Raw genomic sequence first — 18,570 nt, forward strand, 5'->3', positions numbered from 1 at the left:
ATCCTCAGACAGACCTCTTTATGCCTCAGTTTCCTCTTGTGTAAAATACAAAGCTTTGTCATTATAAAGGGTTAATTGTTAAATGAGTTAACTAATGTGAAATCATTTTGGGAGCCACACACATACCACTGAATGTGAACCATTGTATGAAATAGATGATAGATAGATAGGTAGATAAATAGATTGGTAGATAGGTAGATAGATAGATAGATTGATTGATTGATTGATTGATAGCCAGCCCTCTAGCTTGAACTCAAGGCTGGGCACTGTCCTTGAGCTATTGTGCTCAAAGTTAGTGTTCTACCTCTTGAGCCACAGATACACTTTGGCTTTTTAGTAATTTATTGAAATGGGAGTCTCAAAGACTTCCATGCCTAGGCTGGCTTCACACTGTCATCCACAGATTTCAGCCTCCTGTGTAGCTAGGACTACAGGTGTGAGCATCTTGGGATGGTCCCATCTGTATTCCAGGACCCCAGTGCTGCTTGGTGCCAAAGGCACATGAGATAGTCTTTTTTGCCAGTCCTGGAGCTTGAACTCAGGATCTGGGCACTGTCCCTGAGCTTATTTTTCTCAAGGCTAGTACTTGACCACTTGAGCCACAGCAACACTTCCAGCTTTTTCTGTTTATGTGGTACTGAGGATTCAAACCCAAGGCTTCATGCATGCTAGACAAGCACTCTACCACTAAGCCTCATTCCCAGCCCCATAATAGTCTTTTATTGGGACAAGGTCTCAATCATGGATTCTCTAATAAGGCTCAGAAGCAGTCATTGACACTGAGCCATTAATACATGTATTCACACTCATATGGGGTGCTGGCTAGGAGCACACATGTAAATGCACATGTGTATCAAGAAGAGACACCTGACTTCTGAATTATTCAGTGCTTTGTCTAGCAGCCTGCAGGAGTTGTCTAAATGAAAGACTCAATCCTAGCTACTTGCCTGAGTTCAGTTGCAAATGTCACATCCAGGATTAAGGAAAAGCAGATTCCTGAACCATCTTTGCAGCCTGACATTCTTACACATCCTCAGCAACTGATAGCCAGACTTATACCAGAAGAGGACCTATGACAGCTGCTCAGAGGCCAGTACACACCACAGGCATGCCAAGCCAGAAAGAACTCTGGCAAAGAGGAGCAGGCAGGGCAGAGGCCAAGGCTAGGTGGGACAAGTACAGCCAAAGGGACATAATGGCTTGCAAGGGCTGGGCCTGGTTTCCTCCTTGGGCTTCAACACAGTTTAAAAATCTGTTTCGCTGGGGCTATCCTTGACTGGGTCTTGGCAGGAGGAGGTAAGGATGGGACACTACTACTTGGCATGGATGTGGCATGTCAACCCTGCTGCCAGGATTATCAAGAATGTGAGAAGAAGAGCAGGGTAAGTGCCTTGTTAAAAAAACAGGGTAAAGACTAGGGGTGGGGTCAGGCAACAGGATAGATTCAGAGTTGCAGTCACATCACTACAGAGGCTGCTGCAAACAAAAATCTTCCCTGAATCAGTATTAAAGGGGTACAGCCCAGGCCTAGGCAGACCCTTAGTTGCTGAGCTCAACAGAGACAAGGAGAGAGAGAACCAAAGACAACCCCAAAGTTGTGTTGGCTTTCAAGACAATGACAAAAAGAAGAAAGCTTAAATGAGGGGCTGCTGTGGGAAGGAAGATAGTGGCTGGATTTCAGACATGTCACAGTGGAACATGCCAGAACAAGAGAAGCATAGCAGCTCCACTCTGGAGATAAGGAAACCAAGGCCAGGAGAATACAAAGGTCAGTGGCTTCACACCATACCAAAAGACCAGAGTTCGTGGTTGAGATGAAATTGTCTCTCATCCTCCCAGTCCCTTGCTTTTTCCTTGACTCCTCTTTTGGAAGAGCAAAACATGGGCTTCCAGGTTCTTTAGAATCTATCTGCCTTCCAGCAGCCAGGAAAGAGTCAGGGGGAAGTAAAGCCATGCTAAATTTTATGACAACTACAGTACCTTCTATTTTTCATCACCAATCCTATGTCAGAGAGTTCACAGATTTTTTATTCTTACTGTTCTGACAACCTAGCTGGGGAAGCACTATTTTGTTCCCACTTTACAGATGGGAAAACTAAGGTTCAGAGAGGTTCTCTTGAAAAGATCACATAGAGTCATGGAGTGTTTGAGACTCAGGCTCTCCCCACCATTGTACTGTCCTTCCATGCTTCCAGGACAGAGCAAAGGGAAGGTGGGAGACAGGTGACAGAAGGCCATGTCTGTGAGTAGGTCCTGTGGCCACCCTCAGGAGCTGTGAGGGATGGGTAAGAGCTGAGCAGTTTGAGGTAGGAGTGGTCCAGCTGTCTGGTGGTGATGGACAGACACTAAGATATCTTGCAGAATCTCTGCCTCTGTGTGATTACATCTCCACCAGGACTGTGGCTGGTCCTTGTCATGAACTTTTTAATCAGTAGATTGTGACAAAAATGGGCATGCTATTCCCACAACTGCATTGTGTTAAATAGGATTTTGATTGGCTCCAGATTCTCCCCTTGTTAGCTTGATAAAATAAGAGGTTGTTGGGGGAGCCCTGTGGCAAAGTACAATGAGGTGTGTCACCCTTAGGAAGTAAACACAGCTCCTAACTACAGCTAGCAAGCACAACATACAGCTTTACCCTACTACCACAGGCAGTGAATCTACCAACCACATGAGTGAGCTTGGCAGCAGATTCTTATCTGGTCAACACTCCAGATGAGAATACTGCCTAGCTAATCCTTTGCAGCCACATGTGACCTCAAGAAGTAAGGTCTGGACTCCTGATGCATAGAAAATGGTGAGAGCAAATGTGTGGTGTTTTAAGCTCCCAAGAATGTGGTCATTTGTTAGACCTCAAGAGAAAATGAATGTGATGTCAGGAAAATGAACCCTTAGATGTGTATTTTAATGTTTTTTTTTCTTTCATGCATGTGTTTCTAACACATTTATAAGATTATCTCTTTGTTGCTTTGTATGTCCCTCCTCCACAGTATAACCCCTGCTTTCACTATATTTGATGTCAGTATAACTTGTGGAGGAGATGGGGAAAAACCAGTTGTTTAAGGATACGGGTGGACCTGTTGCAACAATGAGAAGTACAAGTTGTCATGTCCAAAACGAGCTATACAACGTTGGTGCGGGGGGGGGGGGGGGGGGGGGGGGGAGGAGAAGGATTGGGATTAGGGGGGAGGGGGGAGGCTGGGAAGGGATGTGAAGGATAAACAAAGGAGGAGGCTGCAATGCTTGGTAAGAAATGTACGCATTATCCTCCCCATGTAACTGTAACTCCTCTGTACAGTATGTTCACAAATAAAATTAAATTAAATTTAAAAAAAAAAAAGAGAAAACGAGCCGATGTGCCTTGGAAACAGTGACATCCCTTTCTAAATGTTAGCATGGTTGCTGGAATGGATCTAGGTCAAGGAGGGGAACAACAAGAAGGAAAGGGCAGGTGACAGGAAGTAGCCCTTTTCAAAACTGAACCACCCCCTTACCTCTCAGGTTGGGCTAAAAGTTTTCTTGGCTGTATGAACTCCATGGGAAACTATGCTTCCCCCATGATGCAGGCCCTGTGTTATTCTAGTCTCTATCCTATTAGTGGTCATCACAGTCTTACTGAGGGCCTTCCCATACTCAGCCGCCAGACATTGCCCCTACATGTCATTACTGTGCAGTCATTCATCCTGACCCCAGGAGGAATTCTGGTCTAAGTCACTCATAGGGAGGGAAGAAAAGAGGAAGGATTCCTCTGAAAACTACCCTCTTCACTGAGGGCCATCCACAGGCTTGGGAACGATTGTACAGGTGTTCCCAGATCTCTGTCAGATCTGTCTCCTTGGCTGCCACTCTCTCTCCCTCTTCCAATCCTGAGTGGGGTTATATGGCTGCTTATGTCTTCCTATGTGGGCCTCAACAGAAGGCAGGAATGTTAGATGTCCCTACAGGACAAAACACTTGTTTGCTCTCAGGTCCTCCCACATGGAAGCCCTGGGGGCAGTGAATAGACCGTACTTTTCCCTGGAGACCATTTGCTGCTGCACAGACCAGGGGCCTTCAGCAGAACCAGCTAGAGCTGATACTCATTCCATCTAAATTCCTGCCATGGCCCAAAACGAACTTTCACTTGCAGATATCCCACACTGAAGTAAAACCAATTTTCATTTTTCACAGACCTGTAATCCAAATCTAACTCAAAACCTAGTTCTGAAAAAGAAAAACAAAGAAATCACCTTTTAAAAAATTCAATGAATTACATGGTTTTGATGCTGTTAGGCAGGAAGAAAATAAACCTAAGAGTATTCTGTACACCACATGAGAATAGACATAACACTTCCTTGGTCTTTGTCCTTGGCCTGTTTTCCCCAGCTAGAAGGGAATGAGATAGTAGGAGATCTAGAACACACACTGCCCTTCCTATCAAAGCATCCACAAGTACAAACTAGCAGTGGTCCAGGTCCTCAGTCAGGACAGGACAAAGACATCCTCAGGTCTGGGCCTTCTTTTCCTCCTCCATACTGTACTGTGGAAGGAAAGTAAAGGAGCCTTGTAGCCTTAGAAGCTTCAAAGTCCTTTCCCAGAGTTCTTGGGCCTAGCCAGTGGAATGGATGCGGGGAGGGGAGGTAAGGCTTATCAATATCAGGGCACTAGGGTTCTAGTGTACCAGATCTTGATGGGTGGAGTGAAAGTAAACCAGTGGAAAGCAAAATCCAGAAGAAGCTGTAGGAAGGAGGCAGCATGACCTGGGAGGCTGCTGGACCCAGAAGTCAAGGCCTTGGTTTACACCTAATGTTGGAACTTTGGGTTTTATTATGCAGCCTGCCTAAGCCTCCGTGACTTCCTATGACTTCCCCTGCCTGCCGCACAGGGCTGTTGTGAAGATTAAAGGATCCAGCTTTATTTAAATATATAAATAAATAAAGGTACCCTGCTCCCTCAATGTACGCTTCCGAGGAATCCCTCCTCTTTTCTTTCCTCCCTATGAGTGACTTAGACCAGAAGAGAAAGATGAAGAGCAGAAATCCCTAGAGGGCCTATGTGTTCTAGAAACTGGTACATGGGAGAGGTCAGTGCCTGTGTCCTGTGCCCCCAGCAAGGGCTATGTGGGCCTGAGGGTCACAGCATTGGCAGCTGAAGGGCTAGGGCTGGGTTAATGAAGTATGGATTGACCAGGCTGGGAGCTGATTAGCTCTGGCATTGGGTTTTTCCTGAGCAGCGCTTGCAGAATCAATACTAATCCCTTGATCCCATTAGGGGCTCCTGTGGATCTCTGGGACAGTCTGTGCCTCCCTCTCTTGGGAGGAAGAGGGATGCGGCCTAGGATGGAGAGAGATGCTGGATCCTTGGCCAACATCCCTCCCATTTCTTTCCAATTTCCCATCATCCTTCTGTTGCCACCTCCCCTCCTCCTTGCCCAGAGGGCTGGGGGGAGGGGGTGTCTTTCCAGCTGGCTCCCCAGATCCCCTGTGAGGCTTCAGGAAGAAGCTTCAGCATCTGCCTCTGTCAGCTCAGAGGCCCAGACTCCTGGATGATATTCGTGTTTGTCTGCACACAAACAGAAGGTTCTAGGATTTTTTTTCTGTCTTTGCCTTTGTATTCTTTGATGCTAAAGAGGGATCATGTGCTCTATCAATGAGCTGCCTCTGCAGCCCCATAGAAACTTTTTTATTGGTGATACTGGAGTTTGGATATTTTTGAGATAGGGTCTTACTACTTCCTGGCAAGGCACATGCCTAATCTGGGATCCATTCCTTTTAGATTTCTCATTATAGCTGGCATGATAAGCATGTGCCACTGCAACCAGCTATCAGTTGAGAAAGTCTCACCAATTTTTCTGCCCAGACTGGTCTTAAGCTACAATCCTCAAGTCACTGGGGTTATAGATACGAACCATTGATACCTGAGTAGATTTTTTCTTAACTAGCCACGTTTTGATCAGCAGAATGTCAATGTCCTCCATTGAGTCTGTAAGGCATGCTAACCATGGCCAGTACCCAGATGATGCAAGATAGGGGTCTCCTCCTCAAACACAGACCGAGCACATGCGTCCTGGAGTCAGAACTTGTTGCCACCTTTTTACAACCACAGTTGTGGACTGTTACATAAACCATTGGGAGAGCATGTTGAAATAATTGTGCTGTTTCTATGAAAATACAAGGACCGCATGAGGAAAGTCTGCAAGGAAAAAAGATCCCCCAAATTTGATGAAGACTGATGGGAGCCAGTCATAAGCATTACCAGGTACCACGTTCAGATGACTTTCCAAGTGCCCTCAGCCCTCCAGTCATTGCAAAGACCTCAGAGCTGGAAATGGCAGGCACTTGCTATGGTCAGGTTGAGGCAGAAGGGCAGTATAGGAGTCCCCAAAGCTTCTACTCAGTCCAAAGCACCCTCAGCCCAGTGCTGGGCTGGAAGTGCTGTAAATCAAGGTTGGGTAGGTTTTTTGTTTTGTTGTCAGCCATGGGGCTTGAACTTAGGGCCTGGATGCTGTCCTTGAGCTTCTTTCAGTCAAAGCTAGAGCTCTATCACTTTGAGCCATAACACCACTTCTGGTTTTCTGGTGGTTAATTGGACATGAGTCTCATAGACTTTCCTGCCCAGACTAACTTTGAACCACAGACCTCAGATCTCAGCCTCCTGAGTAGTAGTATTACAAGCATATGCCACCAGCTCCCAGACACTTGGGTAGTTTTGATTTTGGAAAAATAATCATGTGCTTGTAATCATGGGCAAACATTATTGAACAACTGGTTCTTCCAAACTCTTGTGCTGAAAACTATATAGTATGCATGTATAGTTCTATATGAGTCCCCCATTGACCAGCTGAGTGTTTGATGGTCCTCCTAAGATGAGCGGTATGGATGAGTCCTGATCTTGCTTGTAATGGACACACAAAACTCTCAAATATTATGTATACATCACCTGCATAAAGTCCCTCCTCCCCTCTGTCCTGGGAAGTACTGGAGGAAGACCCTCCTTCTTCCCTACATTGCTGTATCATCCATTAATCCGACAAAGTGCCTTGTCCACTATAGACTCAGTGAATATTTGCCAGATGGAATTGAGTAAGCCTGATCTTCGGGCTTACTGAATGACGAAATGCATCACTGAGGCTTTTGTTTGAACACCTGCAGCTCCCAAGATAGCCGTTCCCTTCCTTTGGAATTGGCCAGCCTTAGGCCAACCTCATATACATCTCTCAGCGACCAAGCACTGACTTGACCTCCTCAGTCTTAGATGATCACTGTTGGATAAGTATCTATCTGCAGCCCAAAGCAATCCAAAACCCATAGATAACTCCTTGTTGCTGTGTCTTCTCAGACATGACCAATTTCCACTGGCTCCTTGGCTTTCATTATTACTCAGTTCCTTGAGGAGCTGCTACTTAGGTCCTCTGGTCTGACTCTGGCCCGCACATACCTCACATATGATGTTTCTTATCCTCATAGCACTTTAATTACCTTGACCTCAGATTGCTGAGGTCAAGAATAGCAGAACTAAAACTTCATTCAACTTCTTCCAACCCACTTCCGTGCTTCAAAGATAAAGGTGAAGGTTAAAATGGGTGAGAAGTGTGATCACAGTCTCCAGTTGCGGGGGGTGGAGGGGTGACGATATGACTCTGATTATTGCTGCTCCAACTCCTGTTCCTCACCCAGTGACTGGCCCCCAATGGCTCTCACCCACTGCACTCACAATATAGCCTTTGTCTGTGTCTGTCCACAGGACACTTTGAAAACACCCAGGAAGGGGAGGCCTCCTTTATGCCTGCACTTGCTGGAGAGAGATGCTTGTCATCATTGGGGTCAGTCAAGGCCTGAGTACAAGTGTTTGGGGTGGGAAGTCATAACCACAGGAGACCCTGAGGAACCATGTTCATTCACAGTCACATTTCCTGTCTCACCGTAATTTCCCCCCTTTGCCTCTCCTTCCACCCAACCTGCTCTGGAACACTCATTCTCCCCACTCCGGTTACCCCTACTCCTGGGTTTTCCGACCTGGCCCAGCTTCCCCGCTACTTTGTATTGATTCTTCTGCCTGTTTCTTAGTAAGGCGCAGAAGCCATTCTGAGGTGGTAGATATGCCTGTAACCACTGGCAACCACCACCGGCCCTCCAAATCCAGGAAAAAGCCACATGTTGGGAGGAGAGGTGTGGAAGCCACCTTGGTCTTAAGACTGCAGCATAAACACAATCTCCAACTCCAGGGTCCCTACCCACATCCAGACACCAGCTTCGCTGAGCCTGCCCCCTACTGGCCAGATGGCTGTTTTGCAAAGCTAGAAGCACTCTGTTCTACTTAATAACTGCCTGGTAATTAGCTCCAGGATTTTGCCACTATGCTTATAATAGCCTCCATCAAAGTTATGGGATTTTCAAGCTGTAATGGCTTCCAGAGTAATTAATGCACAACTGGGTTTATTGCTAAGTTTATTTTTAGAGCTTTTTCACCCTCACTCCCCTCACTTTCATCTCATAGATATTTTGACCAAAAACATGGATGGGCTCAGATACTCACCATGGCCCCCTTCCACCATGTCCCATCTGCCCTTTGTCCTTTCCTTCTCATTCTTTCTGCTTCAGTATCCAGCAGATGCTGGTACCCATGATGTAGGCAGCTATGGCAGAAGATGGCCTTTCAAGTGGTGTTTGTTTGGGCCAGAAAAAGATTTGGGCCTGTGTACATCCCTCAACCCACTTGTGCCTTGCCCAGAGACCTCCCCTGCTCTGTCTTGTTAAAAGCACAGAGCGATGCCACTTCCATACAGCTCTGATTCCACTATGTGCTAATCATTGACCTGAGGCAAATTATTTAGCCCCCTGGCCTTAGTGCATGCAACTATAAAACACCAGTACCTTGCACACAGGGTGGCCATGAGTACATCACAGAACCGTATAGTCATCAATGGTGTTGATGCCTTTGTGAATACCATGTGTGCTGTAGGAAAGCTGGTAGCCATTAACAACTATCCAGACATACACAGGGAGGCTGAGTAAGCTGTGAGACAGAGCACCTATCCAGAGAGATAGGAGAGAAAGCAAGAAAATACTGCCCCCTGGGTTTGACCTTTGCAGGATAAAAGGATATAGTACTTTCAACTCCTTATTTCTTCCATGTTTCCAACCTGGAATTTGAGAGTACTCCTTCACAAGGTCAGAACACACAAGGAATCTTCCCAGATATTTTCACTCCAGCTAGACCTGGCCTCCCTGTCTTAATCTGTTTTCTGTCATCATAACACAGTATCTGAGGCAAAATAATTTGTAAAGGAAAAAAGTTTATGTGGCTTATGGTACAGGAGGATGGAAAGTCCTGTGGGCCAACACAGACAAGAAAGAAGAGTACGAAAAGGATGTGGCAGTTTCCAAGATGGCCAGGAACCTGCTCTACTGGTCATGAGACTGCACATATACTGGAAGGTGTAAACCCTGGCATATCTTCCATAGAACGAAGAACTTTGAATTAGGCTGATTCTCCTCAGGGAGTACCTTTCCTGAATGCTGACTTCTTTGTCAGTCCTGGGGCTTGAACTCGGAGCCTAGGCACTGACCCTGAGCTTCTTTGTCTCAAGGCTAGCACTCTACCACTTGAGCCATAGCAGCACCACTTCCAGCTTTTTATGTCTATGTGTTACTGAAAAATCAAACCCGAGGCTTCATGAATGCTAAGCAAGAACTCAACTCTAAGCCACATTCCCAGTCCCAGGATGCTGACATTGTTGAGAAGCATCTCCCTATGACATAGCAGTCCCATGGGTACCACGTCTCCCTGCTGAGGCCCACCCCATCTAATGCTCTTCCTGCAGGTACCCCTAAAGAATTCCCCATAGACATCAGCAGAGGGAGGGTACCCTTGTCTTCTTCTCATAGAGCCACTTCTAAAACACTTCTTCTTGTACTAAAAGCACCTGTCCCATACAACTCTAGCCCTTTATCCAGGCTATGAAGAAAATCCCTGGGTCTAAGTATGTGAACAGCATTATAGCCAACATTTCATATGCATTTATATCTGAGGACACCCCTAGACTTTATGGATGTTGACTCATTTCATTCTGAATATAACCTTGGGAAGTAGGTGCCCACTTTTGAAGATGAGAAACTGGTACAGAGTGTTGATATAATTAGGCAAATCTTGGTCACTCAGCTCATGGAGAGTTCACTTGGCATTAAAACAATGTGATTGGGATAAAACAAGTCTTGCCAGGTGCCAATGGCCCACATCAGTGTATCCTAACTACTCAGGAGATTGAGATCTAAGGATCACTGTTTGAAACCAGCTCGAGCAGAAAAATTCATAAAACTCTTCTCAAAATGGAGCTATGGCTGAAGTGGTAAAGTGCTAGCCTTGAGGGGGAAAAAAAGCTAAGGGACAGTCCCCAGTTTAAGCTCCTGAGTTTAAGCTCCAGTACCAGCGCATACATACACAAAGGAAAAGAAAAGGCAGATATCGCTGAAGTATGTGTCTTTAAGCTTTGTGCCCTCCTGTAAATGGACCATTGTCCTGTACCCATGCCTGTCAGAGGACACAAGCTCACTCACTCACCCAGCAGATAGACATAAGACATCCTAGAGGAGATGGATACACCACTGAGGAAACCCCCAATACCATGCTGTCTGTCCTTGAGCCAGTGGCCCTTGCTAGGTGTCCCTCCCAATGCCAGGGTCTCTGGCCATCCTTGTCTGCTGTCTCTTGCAGGTGTCCCCCGCTGAGGGTTGCTGACCCCACCTCTGGACAACCGCACCTTCTGACTCCCTCAGGCCGGATTCTGCAAACCTGCTTCCACAATGGGTGGGTGTGAGCGCTGGTAAGACCTGCTGGCCAGCGTTCAGCTGCTCTCTCTCTTGTGCCTGGCCGGTTGGCCCATGCCTATTCTTTTCTCCCCTGTGCTGCCGGCGCTCCGTGGCTGCCCCTCTCCTGAACTTGCCACCACTCAGGTAATGAGGAACTGTGGGTGCAGCCAGCCTTGGAGATGCCGAAAAGACGGGACATCCTTGCGATCGTCCTCATCGTGCTGCCCTGGACGCTGCTCATCACCGTCTGGCACCAGAGCACCCTCGCTCCTCTGCTTGCTGTGCACAAGGGTGAGCCCTGTACTCAGCCCCACCCCACACCCTGCCACACCCCACCTCCAGTCTCACTCCCACAACCACAGCCCAACTTAGATGATAGTGACCACAGCAAAGGCAATCCAGTCTTGCTTTACACACTGAGCAGCTAGGAAGACCCTATGCATCATCTTGGCCAATGACCTTACCCTGTGGGGGTCTTGGTCCCTGTGAGAACCTAATGAAAGCTCCCAAACCCATGTCCCTGGAATTAGGTTTAATCTACTCTGGTAACATGGTGGACTCTCGTTGCCCAAGGGGAGGAAGCATGTCACATGACACAGGGCCACACAAGGTGGCATGGGAGTGGGGTGGTAAGGAGGCAGTAGCATGGATATAAAGCCTTTATTATGGGTTTTACAAGAAGAGAAAGGCTAAGCAAAAGAACTGACAGGCTTAGAAGAGGGATAGTTTGGATGTTAGGATGGGAGGACGACTTGGCTTCTAGTTGTCCTGTACATATCCTTAGAATGATTTAGGGCAGGGATATACCAGCTCTGTGTGCAAGTTTGACCAACTTGGGTGTGGACTCTGCCTTGGTTGGTTTGACTATGAAAGATTATTTGCTGCAGTTCTTTCTTATTTCCTGAGAGGAGGGGTCCCTTCTCAGGTGCTGACCTAGAGATGTCAACATAGCCTCAAATATAGAAAAGCAAATTGGGCACCCGTGGCTCATGCCTGTAATCCTAGCTTCTCAGGAAGCTGAGATCTGAGAATCATGGTTCAAAGGCAGCCCAGGCAGGAAAGTCTATGAGTCTCTTATCTCCAATTAAGCAGCAAAAAGCTGGAAAATGAACTATGGATCAAGAGTGCTGGCCTAGAGCAAAGTAGCTCAGGGACAGCACCTAGATCCTGAGTTCAAACCCTGGTGTTAGCACACACACACTCACAAAGATTTTAGACAAACATGAGCAATACTAATATATACACAACAGAGATCAAATCCAATTCTATGATCACTCAGCAGAGGGGAGAGGGAGAATAGGGATTTTGGCCTGCTTTGTGTTGGGAGATTATTTTGGGATTGCTGAGGGTGAAACCCAAGGCAAATGTTGTCCCCTTGAGCTGCATCCCCAGCCTGTATAGTGCTTTCAGACATTTGAAGGAAAGTATCAGTTTCACCTTCTCCTGCTTTGGAAACTCTCACTAGCTAGAAGCAGCAGGCCTGGAGAAAAAAGTCCTACCAAAAATGAATGGAAGAACTGGGAATGGAGTCACCTTGTCCTATTTCTGAGTCAAGGTGCACTTTTTCTCACACACCTGAACTCCCTATAGTCCTCCACATCTGCTACCTGTCATCCTTTAGCTTCTAGTCTCATTGCTATCCTCTCCCCTACTCCCACCCACATACACATAGATACAACACTTTCATACAGCGATCCTCCCATTGCAAAATGTATCAACTTACCTCGGAACACAGAAAATAGGAAGACATCAGTGATGATAACAGTTCTAAGTAATGCCTAGAAATCCACTGTAGCCAATGACTCCAAGTGATTGGCTATAAGCTATATCTACACATCATAGTCTATGCTTTGCTACTGTATACAGTGAAATGCTACATCCTGGAACCCCCGCTTTCCCAAAGCTTCTTCCCAACCAGGCCAAGTTCTGGATTGCTGCAACCATACTGTCTGTGCTGGGCATACTGGACCTTTCAGCCATTTGCCATCCTTTCCTTCTGTATCTAAAGCTACTCTGACACTTGCCAGTTTAGAACCACTGTTGTCTTGAAAATGCATCATTTTGGAGGGGTTAAAATATATAAAACGACACATCATTTCGGTTGCTTTCTTGGCAGAGCAAGGATCAGAGACGTCAAGTAGTTTTTCTGAACACTGATGGCAAATTGCCCTTCTAACTCCCCAGAGCATGCAAAGAGGGAAGTTAAATGAAGTTAGAGTCACAAGGAGACCTCCAGGACTCAGTGTTATAGAAAGGTTGAAGCCAGTGAATAGGGCTGAGTTTGGGCTGCTAGGAGTCCCCACACACAGCCAGATATAAGTGCTCTGCCTGTTCACAAAGGTCTGGGTACTGGTTCTAAGTCTGCCTCAGTATTCAGTGTCTAAAATCTTACTAACTACTGAAAAATAAAATATCTACATTCAGAACTCTAGACACACATTCATCCTTCCTCAACCTTACATCTCCAGAAAACCCCTTTTGATGAGCTGCAACTCTTCTGGTCTCCTTGCCATCTCCCACAAATACCCTGCACCCCACCACATTGTGTCTATGGCATGGATACAGGCTCCCAGCTCTGGCTGTCTACCTACTACACCACTGGCTTCTGAACACTCCTTAGGAGCTAAGGGCCACGTCACCATCTGGGTTCATCTCTACTAGACTCCACACATCCTCACATCCACATGCTGCTAATGGTAGGAATGGAAAAGAAGAAGGGAACAGAATGGCCACAGCCAGGCATTCTCTCTGCCATGACACTTCAGCTTCTCATGTGACTTTCCCTTTGCATCCATGCTGGAAGTTCATGGAGCTACAAGTGGTGCCACTAGTGCCCTTCTAGTTGCACCTTAAGGTAGTGATACTAACTGCACCTGGCAGCACTCAAAGCCTCACGTGTATTAATTCATCAGTGCAAGCAATTATCCAATGAAGTAGATGTATTTTGGGGGCATTACTGGGGCTTGAACTCAGAACCTCAAACTTTCTAGGCAGGTGCTCTACCACTTGAGCCACATCCTCAGCCCCTTCTGCTTTATTCTTCAGGTAGTATGAAGCCAAAGGAGACTTCCATTCTTCCAACCTTTAGCTTACCACATAGCTGAGATCACAGGTGTGTACCACCTGGCTTATTGGTTGAGAAGTGTATCTGGCTATCTTTTTGCCTGGCTAATCTTGAACCTCAATCCTCCCAAATCTCCACCTCTTGGGAATTTGGGAATACAAGGATTAGCCATCAAGTGTGTCCAGTAGATCCCCTTGAGAATCTGGGATTCCAGGGATTAGCCACCAAGTGGGTCCAGTAGCTCCAATGTATAGTTGCTGAACTCAAGGTAGCAAAAGCTAAGTAACTTTCACAAGAGAATATAGTTAGGAAAGACAGAGGGTAGGGTCTGAGCCCTCAGAGTTCTAAGTCTGCCTGCCCTCTGTCCATTGCCACCACCACTGAGATAGCATGTCAGTGGTGAGGACCATGGCTGGTTGATACATGAGGCACTTTGGACAGACAGAGCTTGGAGAGTAGGGATTCACTACCATGCCAATAAGCCTCCTTTAAGAGGAGTCTTAATAGGATAGCTAGATTTCCCATCAAGATGTCAGGTGTGCAAGAGATTTTTAAAAAAAAGGGGGGGGGGTTGGGAAGGTGGCTCAGTGGTAGAGCGCTTGCCTTGCATGCCAGAGGCCCTGGGTTCGATTCCTCAGCACCACATAAGCAAAAAGAAAAAAGCCGGAAGTGGTGCTGTGGCTCAAGTGGTAGAGCACTGGCCTTGAGCTGAAGAGCTGAGGGACAGCGCCCAGGCCCAGAGTTCAGGTCCCATGACCGGACCCAAAAACAAAACAACAAAAAAAAAACCTTGGTTACTAGGGATGGCCCAGCTGGAGCAAGTGGCCATATCCAGGGACCAGCTTCTGCAAGGTGTCCACATGGCATCCTCCAGGTAGAAGCAGGAAGCGATATCCTGGATGCCAGGGCAACTGGACAGTTAGTGTCCAGCCAAGTGAGCATGTCCAGGAAGTCCAAGAGGAGGACTGACATCAAACCAGTGGAAAAACTTAGGTAGCTATATACCAAAATAGAGGAATATTTAAAATCTGGAATAACACTCAAAATTCAAAAACTAAATTGACTGTATGGGAAAAATCTACCGGGATAGAATACGGCAGTTAAATATTAAGTTATGCTCCAAGATTTAAAGAACTGATTACATAAGGGCAGGGGGGAGCAGCCCCGCTTCACTAGATTTTTCATGAAGAAGCTGGGGCAAGTTAATCTAGGTTCTTTTTGGATCCAAAGCATGCCACATCCAGGACTCTCACCCTGCCCTCCAGTTTTGTGGCATCCATACCACAGAACAAAGCAATACCTCTTGGCCAGCTTCACCAAAAAGACAAGGGTCAGGGCACTTTGTCATATAAAGCTGATACATTTTGAAGCTGAGGATTGAAGCTTAGAATGTGGCTGCATCCAAACATCTAGAGGGCTGTCAGATGTGAGGAGATAGAAGAGGTTATTTCTGCGTCATCCCAAGAGTCGGAACTAGGAAAATACCAGAGAGAATTCCAAGGATGCAAAGCTCAACCTCCTCCCTAAAGGTCCATTACCGTGAGACTGGGGACCTGATGTTAGTCCTGCAGAGGGGTCCGAAGAGAGGGCAAGCTTAGCTGGGCAGGGGGCCTTGAGCCTAGCACTAAGGACCAGAGCCAGGCCAGTGCTCTTGTCCCCACACCGCCCCCCTTCTCCACCTCCACAGATGAGGGCAGTGATCCTCGACGTGAGGCACTGCCTGGTGCGGACCCCAGGGAGTACTGTATGTCAGACCGCGACATCGTGGAGGTGGTGCGCACAGAGTACGTTTACACCCGGCCGCCTCCGTGGTCAGACACACTGCCCACCATCCACGTGGTGACGCCCACCTACAGCCGCCCAGTGCAGAAGGCCGAGCTGACACGCATGGCCAACACGCTGCTGCACGTGCCCAACTTGCACTGGCTGGTGGTGGAGGACGCGCCACGCCGGACCCCGCTCACAGCGCGCCTGCTGCGGGACACCGGCCTCAACTACACTCACCTGCACGTGGAGACGCCCCGCAACTACAAGCTGCGAGGCGATGCCCGTGATCCGCGCATCCCCCGGGGCACCATGCAACGCAACCTGGCCCTGCGCTGGCTGCGAGAGACCTTCCCACGGAACTCCACCCAGCCGGGCGTGGTGTACTTTGCAGATGATGACAACACCTACAGTCTGGAGCTTTTTGAGGAGGTGTGAAAGGGACGGAGAGGAGGGAGGGTGTGGGGCAGGTGGCTGGAGGGAGGACACTGGTGGAGGGGGGCAGAGATGCAAAAGGAGCTTTCCAAGAGGGTGCTAGCTATAGTGAGGACACAGACACAGGGAGCTCCACTGGGCTGGGTGCAGCCAACAGACAATCATGGAAAGGAATGGGGAAAAAACCTGAGTGCACTGGGAGTGTAAGGGGCACAAAAATGGGCTGGGAATGTGGCCTGGTGGTAGAATGCTTGCCTAGCATGCATGTAGCCCTGGCTTCCATTCCTCAGTACCACACAAACAGAAAAAGCCAGAAGTGTGATCAAGTGGTCAAGTGCTAGCCTTGAGCAAAAGCAGCTCAGGGACAAGTACCCAGGCCCTGAGTTCAAGCCCCAGGACTGGCACACAAAAAAAAGGCACAAAAATGAAGGGACACAGGGTGAATAAATGTAGCCATGATGCCACCAGACACTATGTTGAAAATGAACTATACAACTTGTGGGTAGGTATGGGAGGGAAGACTGGGAGTGAGGGAGGCGTGACTGTCCAAAAAGAAATGTACTTTTTCTGACTTATGTAACTGTAACCCCTCTCTCTGTCCATCATCTTTATAATAACAATTTTTTAAAGGAAAAGAGAGGAAAACACCCTGCACATTAAAGGGAAGACAGGTGAGGTTTAGAACTACCAAACCATAGTCCTGGCTTTTAGGAATGAGGCTTTTAAATCATTCATCCCTTGGATGAAAGGATTTCAATTTCCTTGAGCTTCATGCAAGTCAGGGGAGGGAGTCATTTCAGATTTCAGACTGTGAAGTCGCAAGATAGAGAGATTTCTTGCAAGGGGGGAAAACAGCAGCAAGGGCAGGTGGGCAAGTTGATACCACTGGTCTGAGGTAAGTCTTGCTCACAGCCTCAGAGAGATTCATCTGCCTGTGAGTGGCACCATGTCTGCACACAAGACTGACTGGACCTCCCATGGCTTCATATGCCACTCAATGGATTTCACCTCCTGCGGAGCTGGGCAGCAGGCCTGTCATTAAACTCAGGTGTCCTGAATCTAGCTCTTCTTCTTATAGATGCGCAGCACCAGGAGGGTATCCGTGTGGCCTGTGGCCTTTGTGGGTGGCCTTCGGTATGAGGCCCCACGGGTGAATGGGGCAGGGAAAGTGGTTGGCTGGAAGACAGTGTTCGACCCCCACCGACCATTTGCAATAGACATGGCTGGCTTTGCTGTCAACCTGCGGCTCATCCTGCAGCGAAGCCAGGCATACTTCAAGCTGCGTGGAGTAAAGGGGGGCTACCAGGAAAGCAGCCTCCTTCGAGAACTTGTCACCCTCAATGACCTGGAACCCAAGGCAGCCAACTGCACCAAGGTAAGAACCCCTGCTGATCTGACAGCTCTAATAGGTGTGCCTAAGTCCATCCAGATCCTCTACAGATCCTTCTTGCCTGCAATCCCCACCTAGGAAGGCAGTCTATCACCTGTAAGATGGCCACAATGAAGGCAGGTAGGGAAATGGGAGGGATGGCCGCAAGGAAATCATAACAAAGGACTGCCCTTCCATCAGAACAGCTGTGCTCCACAACAGCTTCCCAGCTGAGCATTGTGGCACACATGCATATGCATGTACAAGCACACACACACATCTGCAAAGACATACACAAATGCATGCACAGATTCATAGACACATGCATGTGTGGTTGGGCAATCTTGGGACTTGTCTGTTTTCTGTAATTCTGGACTTCTCATTCCCAAGTGATGTTTTGAATGCATCACATGCATAAGCAATAGTGAGGAGGTAGATGGAAATAAAGAACAATTCAGAAAATCTTGATGAAACAAGTACAAAAAGGAGGGGCAGGAGAAATATTTTAGGGGTATAGGAGGGAGCTGGGAAATGGCAGAGTTGGGGACCTGCTCCATTTCATTTCCTGTCTCTGGTCACACAGATCCTGGTCTGGCACACCCGGACAGAGAAGCCAGTGCTGGTGAATGAGGGGAAGAAGGGCTTCACTGACCCCTCGGTGGAGATCTGAGCCTCAGGACGCAGGTAGGAGGGAAGACCAGGGCAAGCTGTGATCTGGGCAGTGCAACATGAGGTTTGGACATAAAATCCATCTTGATCCTTAGTTGTAGAGGACTGGGCAAACATGGGCAGGAGAAGAGGTATAGCCAGAGTTCCCTTCTTCTTCTTGTGTCACTTGCCAGTTAGCAGATGCCAGCCTTCACCCATACTGCTGGCTCCTTCTGCCAGCAGAAGGCATCACCTTCCCAGCAACTTACTATTATAGTCACAATAGCCATGATGCCTGGACACAGCAAAAGACTGCCATTCAGGTTTTCTCGCAGATCCTTTAGCTTCCCCGTTCAGTTATGTGGCTGTGAGGGAACCACTTTCTGCCCCACATCAGCAGCCCTGTGGTTCTCCACTGTGGTTCTCCTGGGTGCTCTAGCACCCAGGCAACTAATTATTCTGTTTGGCCAGACCATGCTACTTTATGCCTCGATTCCTTTGGC

The 18,570-nt window shown here is 47.7% G+C and overlaps 1 protein-coding gene across 1 annotated transcript; it reads left to right on the top strand.

Moving 5' to 3' along the window:
- Nucleotides 1–10,692: 10,692 nt before the first annotated feature.
- On the top strand, nucleotides 10,693–18,104 carry B3gat1 (beta-1,3-glucuronyltransferase 1). The gene is made up of 5 exons (XM_042696204.1): nucleotides 10,693–10,785; nucleotides 10,932–11,078; nucleotides 15,539–16,047; nucleotides 17,129–17,425; nucleotides 18,003–18,104. The coding sequence occupies exons 1-5, from the start codon at nucleotides 10,782–10,784 to the stop codon at nucleotides 18,087–18,089; spliced, it is 1,044 nt and encodes a 347-aa protein (XP_042552138.1). The 5' UTR covers nucleotides 10,693–10,781; the 3' UTR covers nucleotides 18,090–18,104.
- Nucleotides 18,105–18,570: the final 466 nt, after the last annotated feature.

This window comes from Dipodomys spectabilis, unplaced genomic scaffold, assembly GCF_019054845.1.
Source record: "Dipodomys spectabilis isolate Male_0828 unplaced genomic scaffold, ASM1905484v1 ptg000201l, whole genome shotgun sequence".
NCBI classification, from domain to species: domain Eukaryota; kingdom Metazoa; phylum Chordata; class Mammalia; order Rodentia; family Heteromyidae; genus Dipodomys; species Dipodomys spectabilis.

Bases quoted from the DNA above. Each gene is read 5' to 3' on its own strand.
- B3gat1 (XM_042696204.1), top strand. The intron at 11,079-15,538 runs GTGAGCCCTGTA...CCACCTCCACAG, and splicing joins TCTGCTTGCTGTGCACAAGG to ATGAGGGCAGTGATCCTCGA. The intron at 16,048-17,128 runs GTGTGAAAGGGA...TTCTTCTTATAG, and splicing joins GTCTGGAGCTTTTTGAGGAG to ATGCGCAGCACCAGGAGGGT.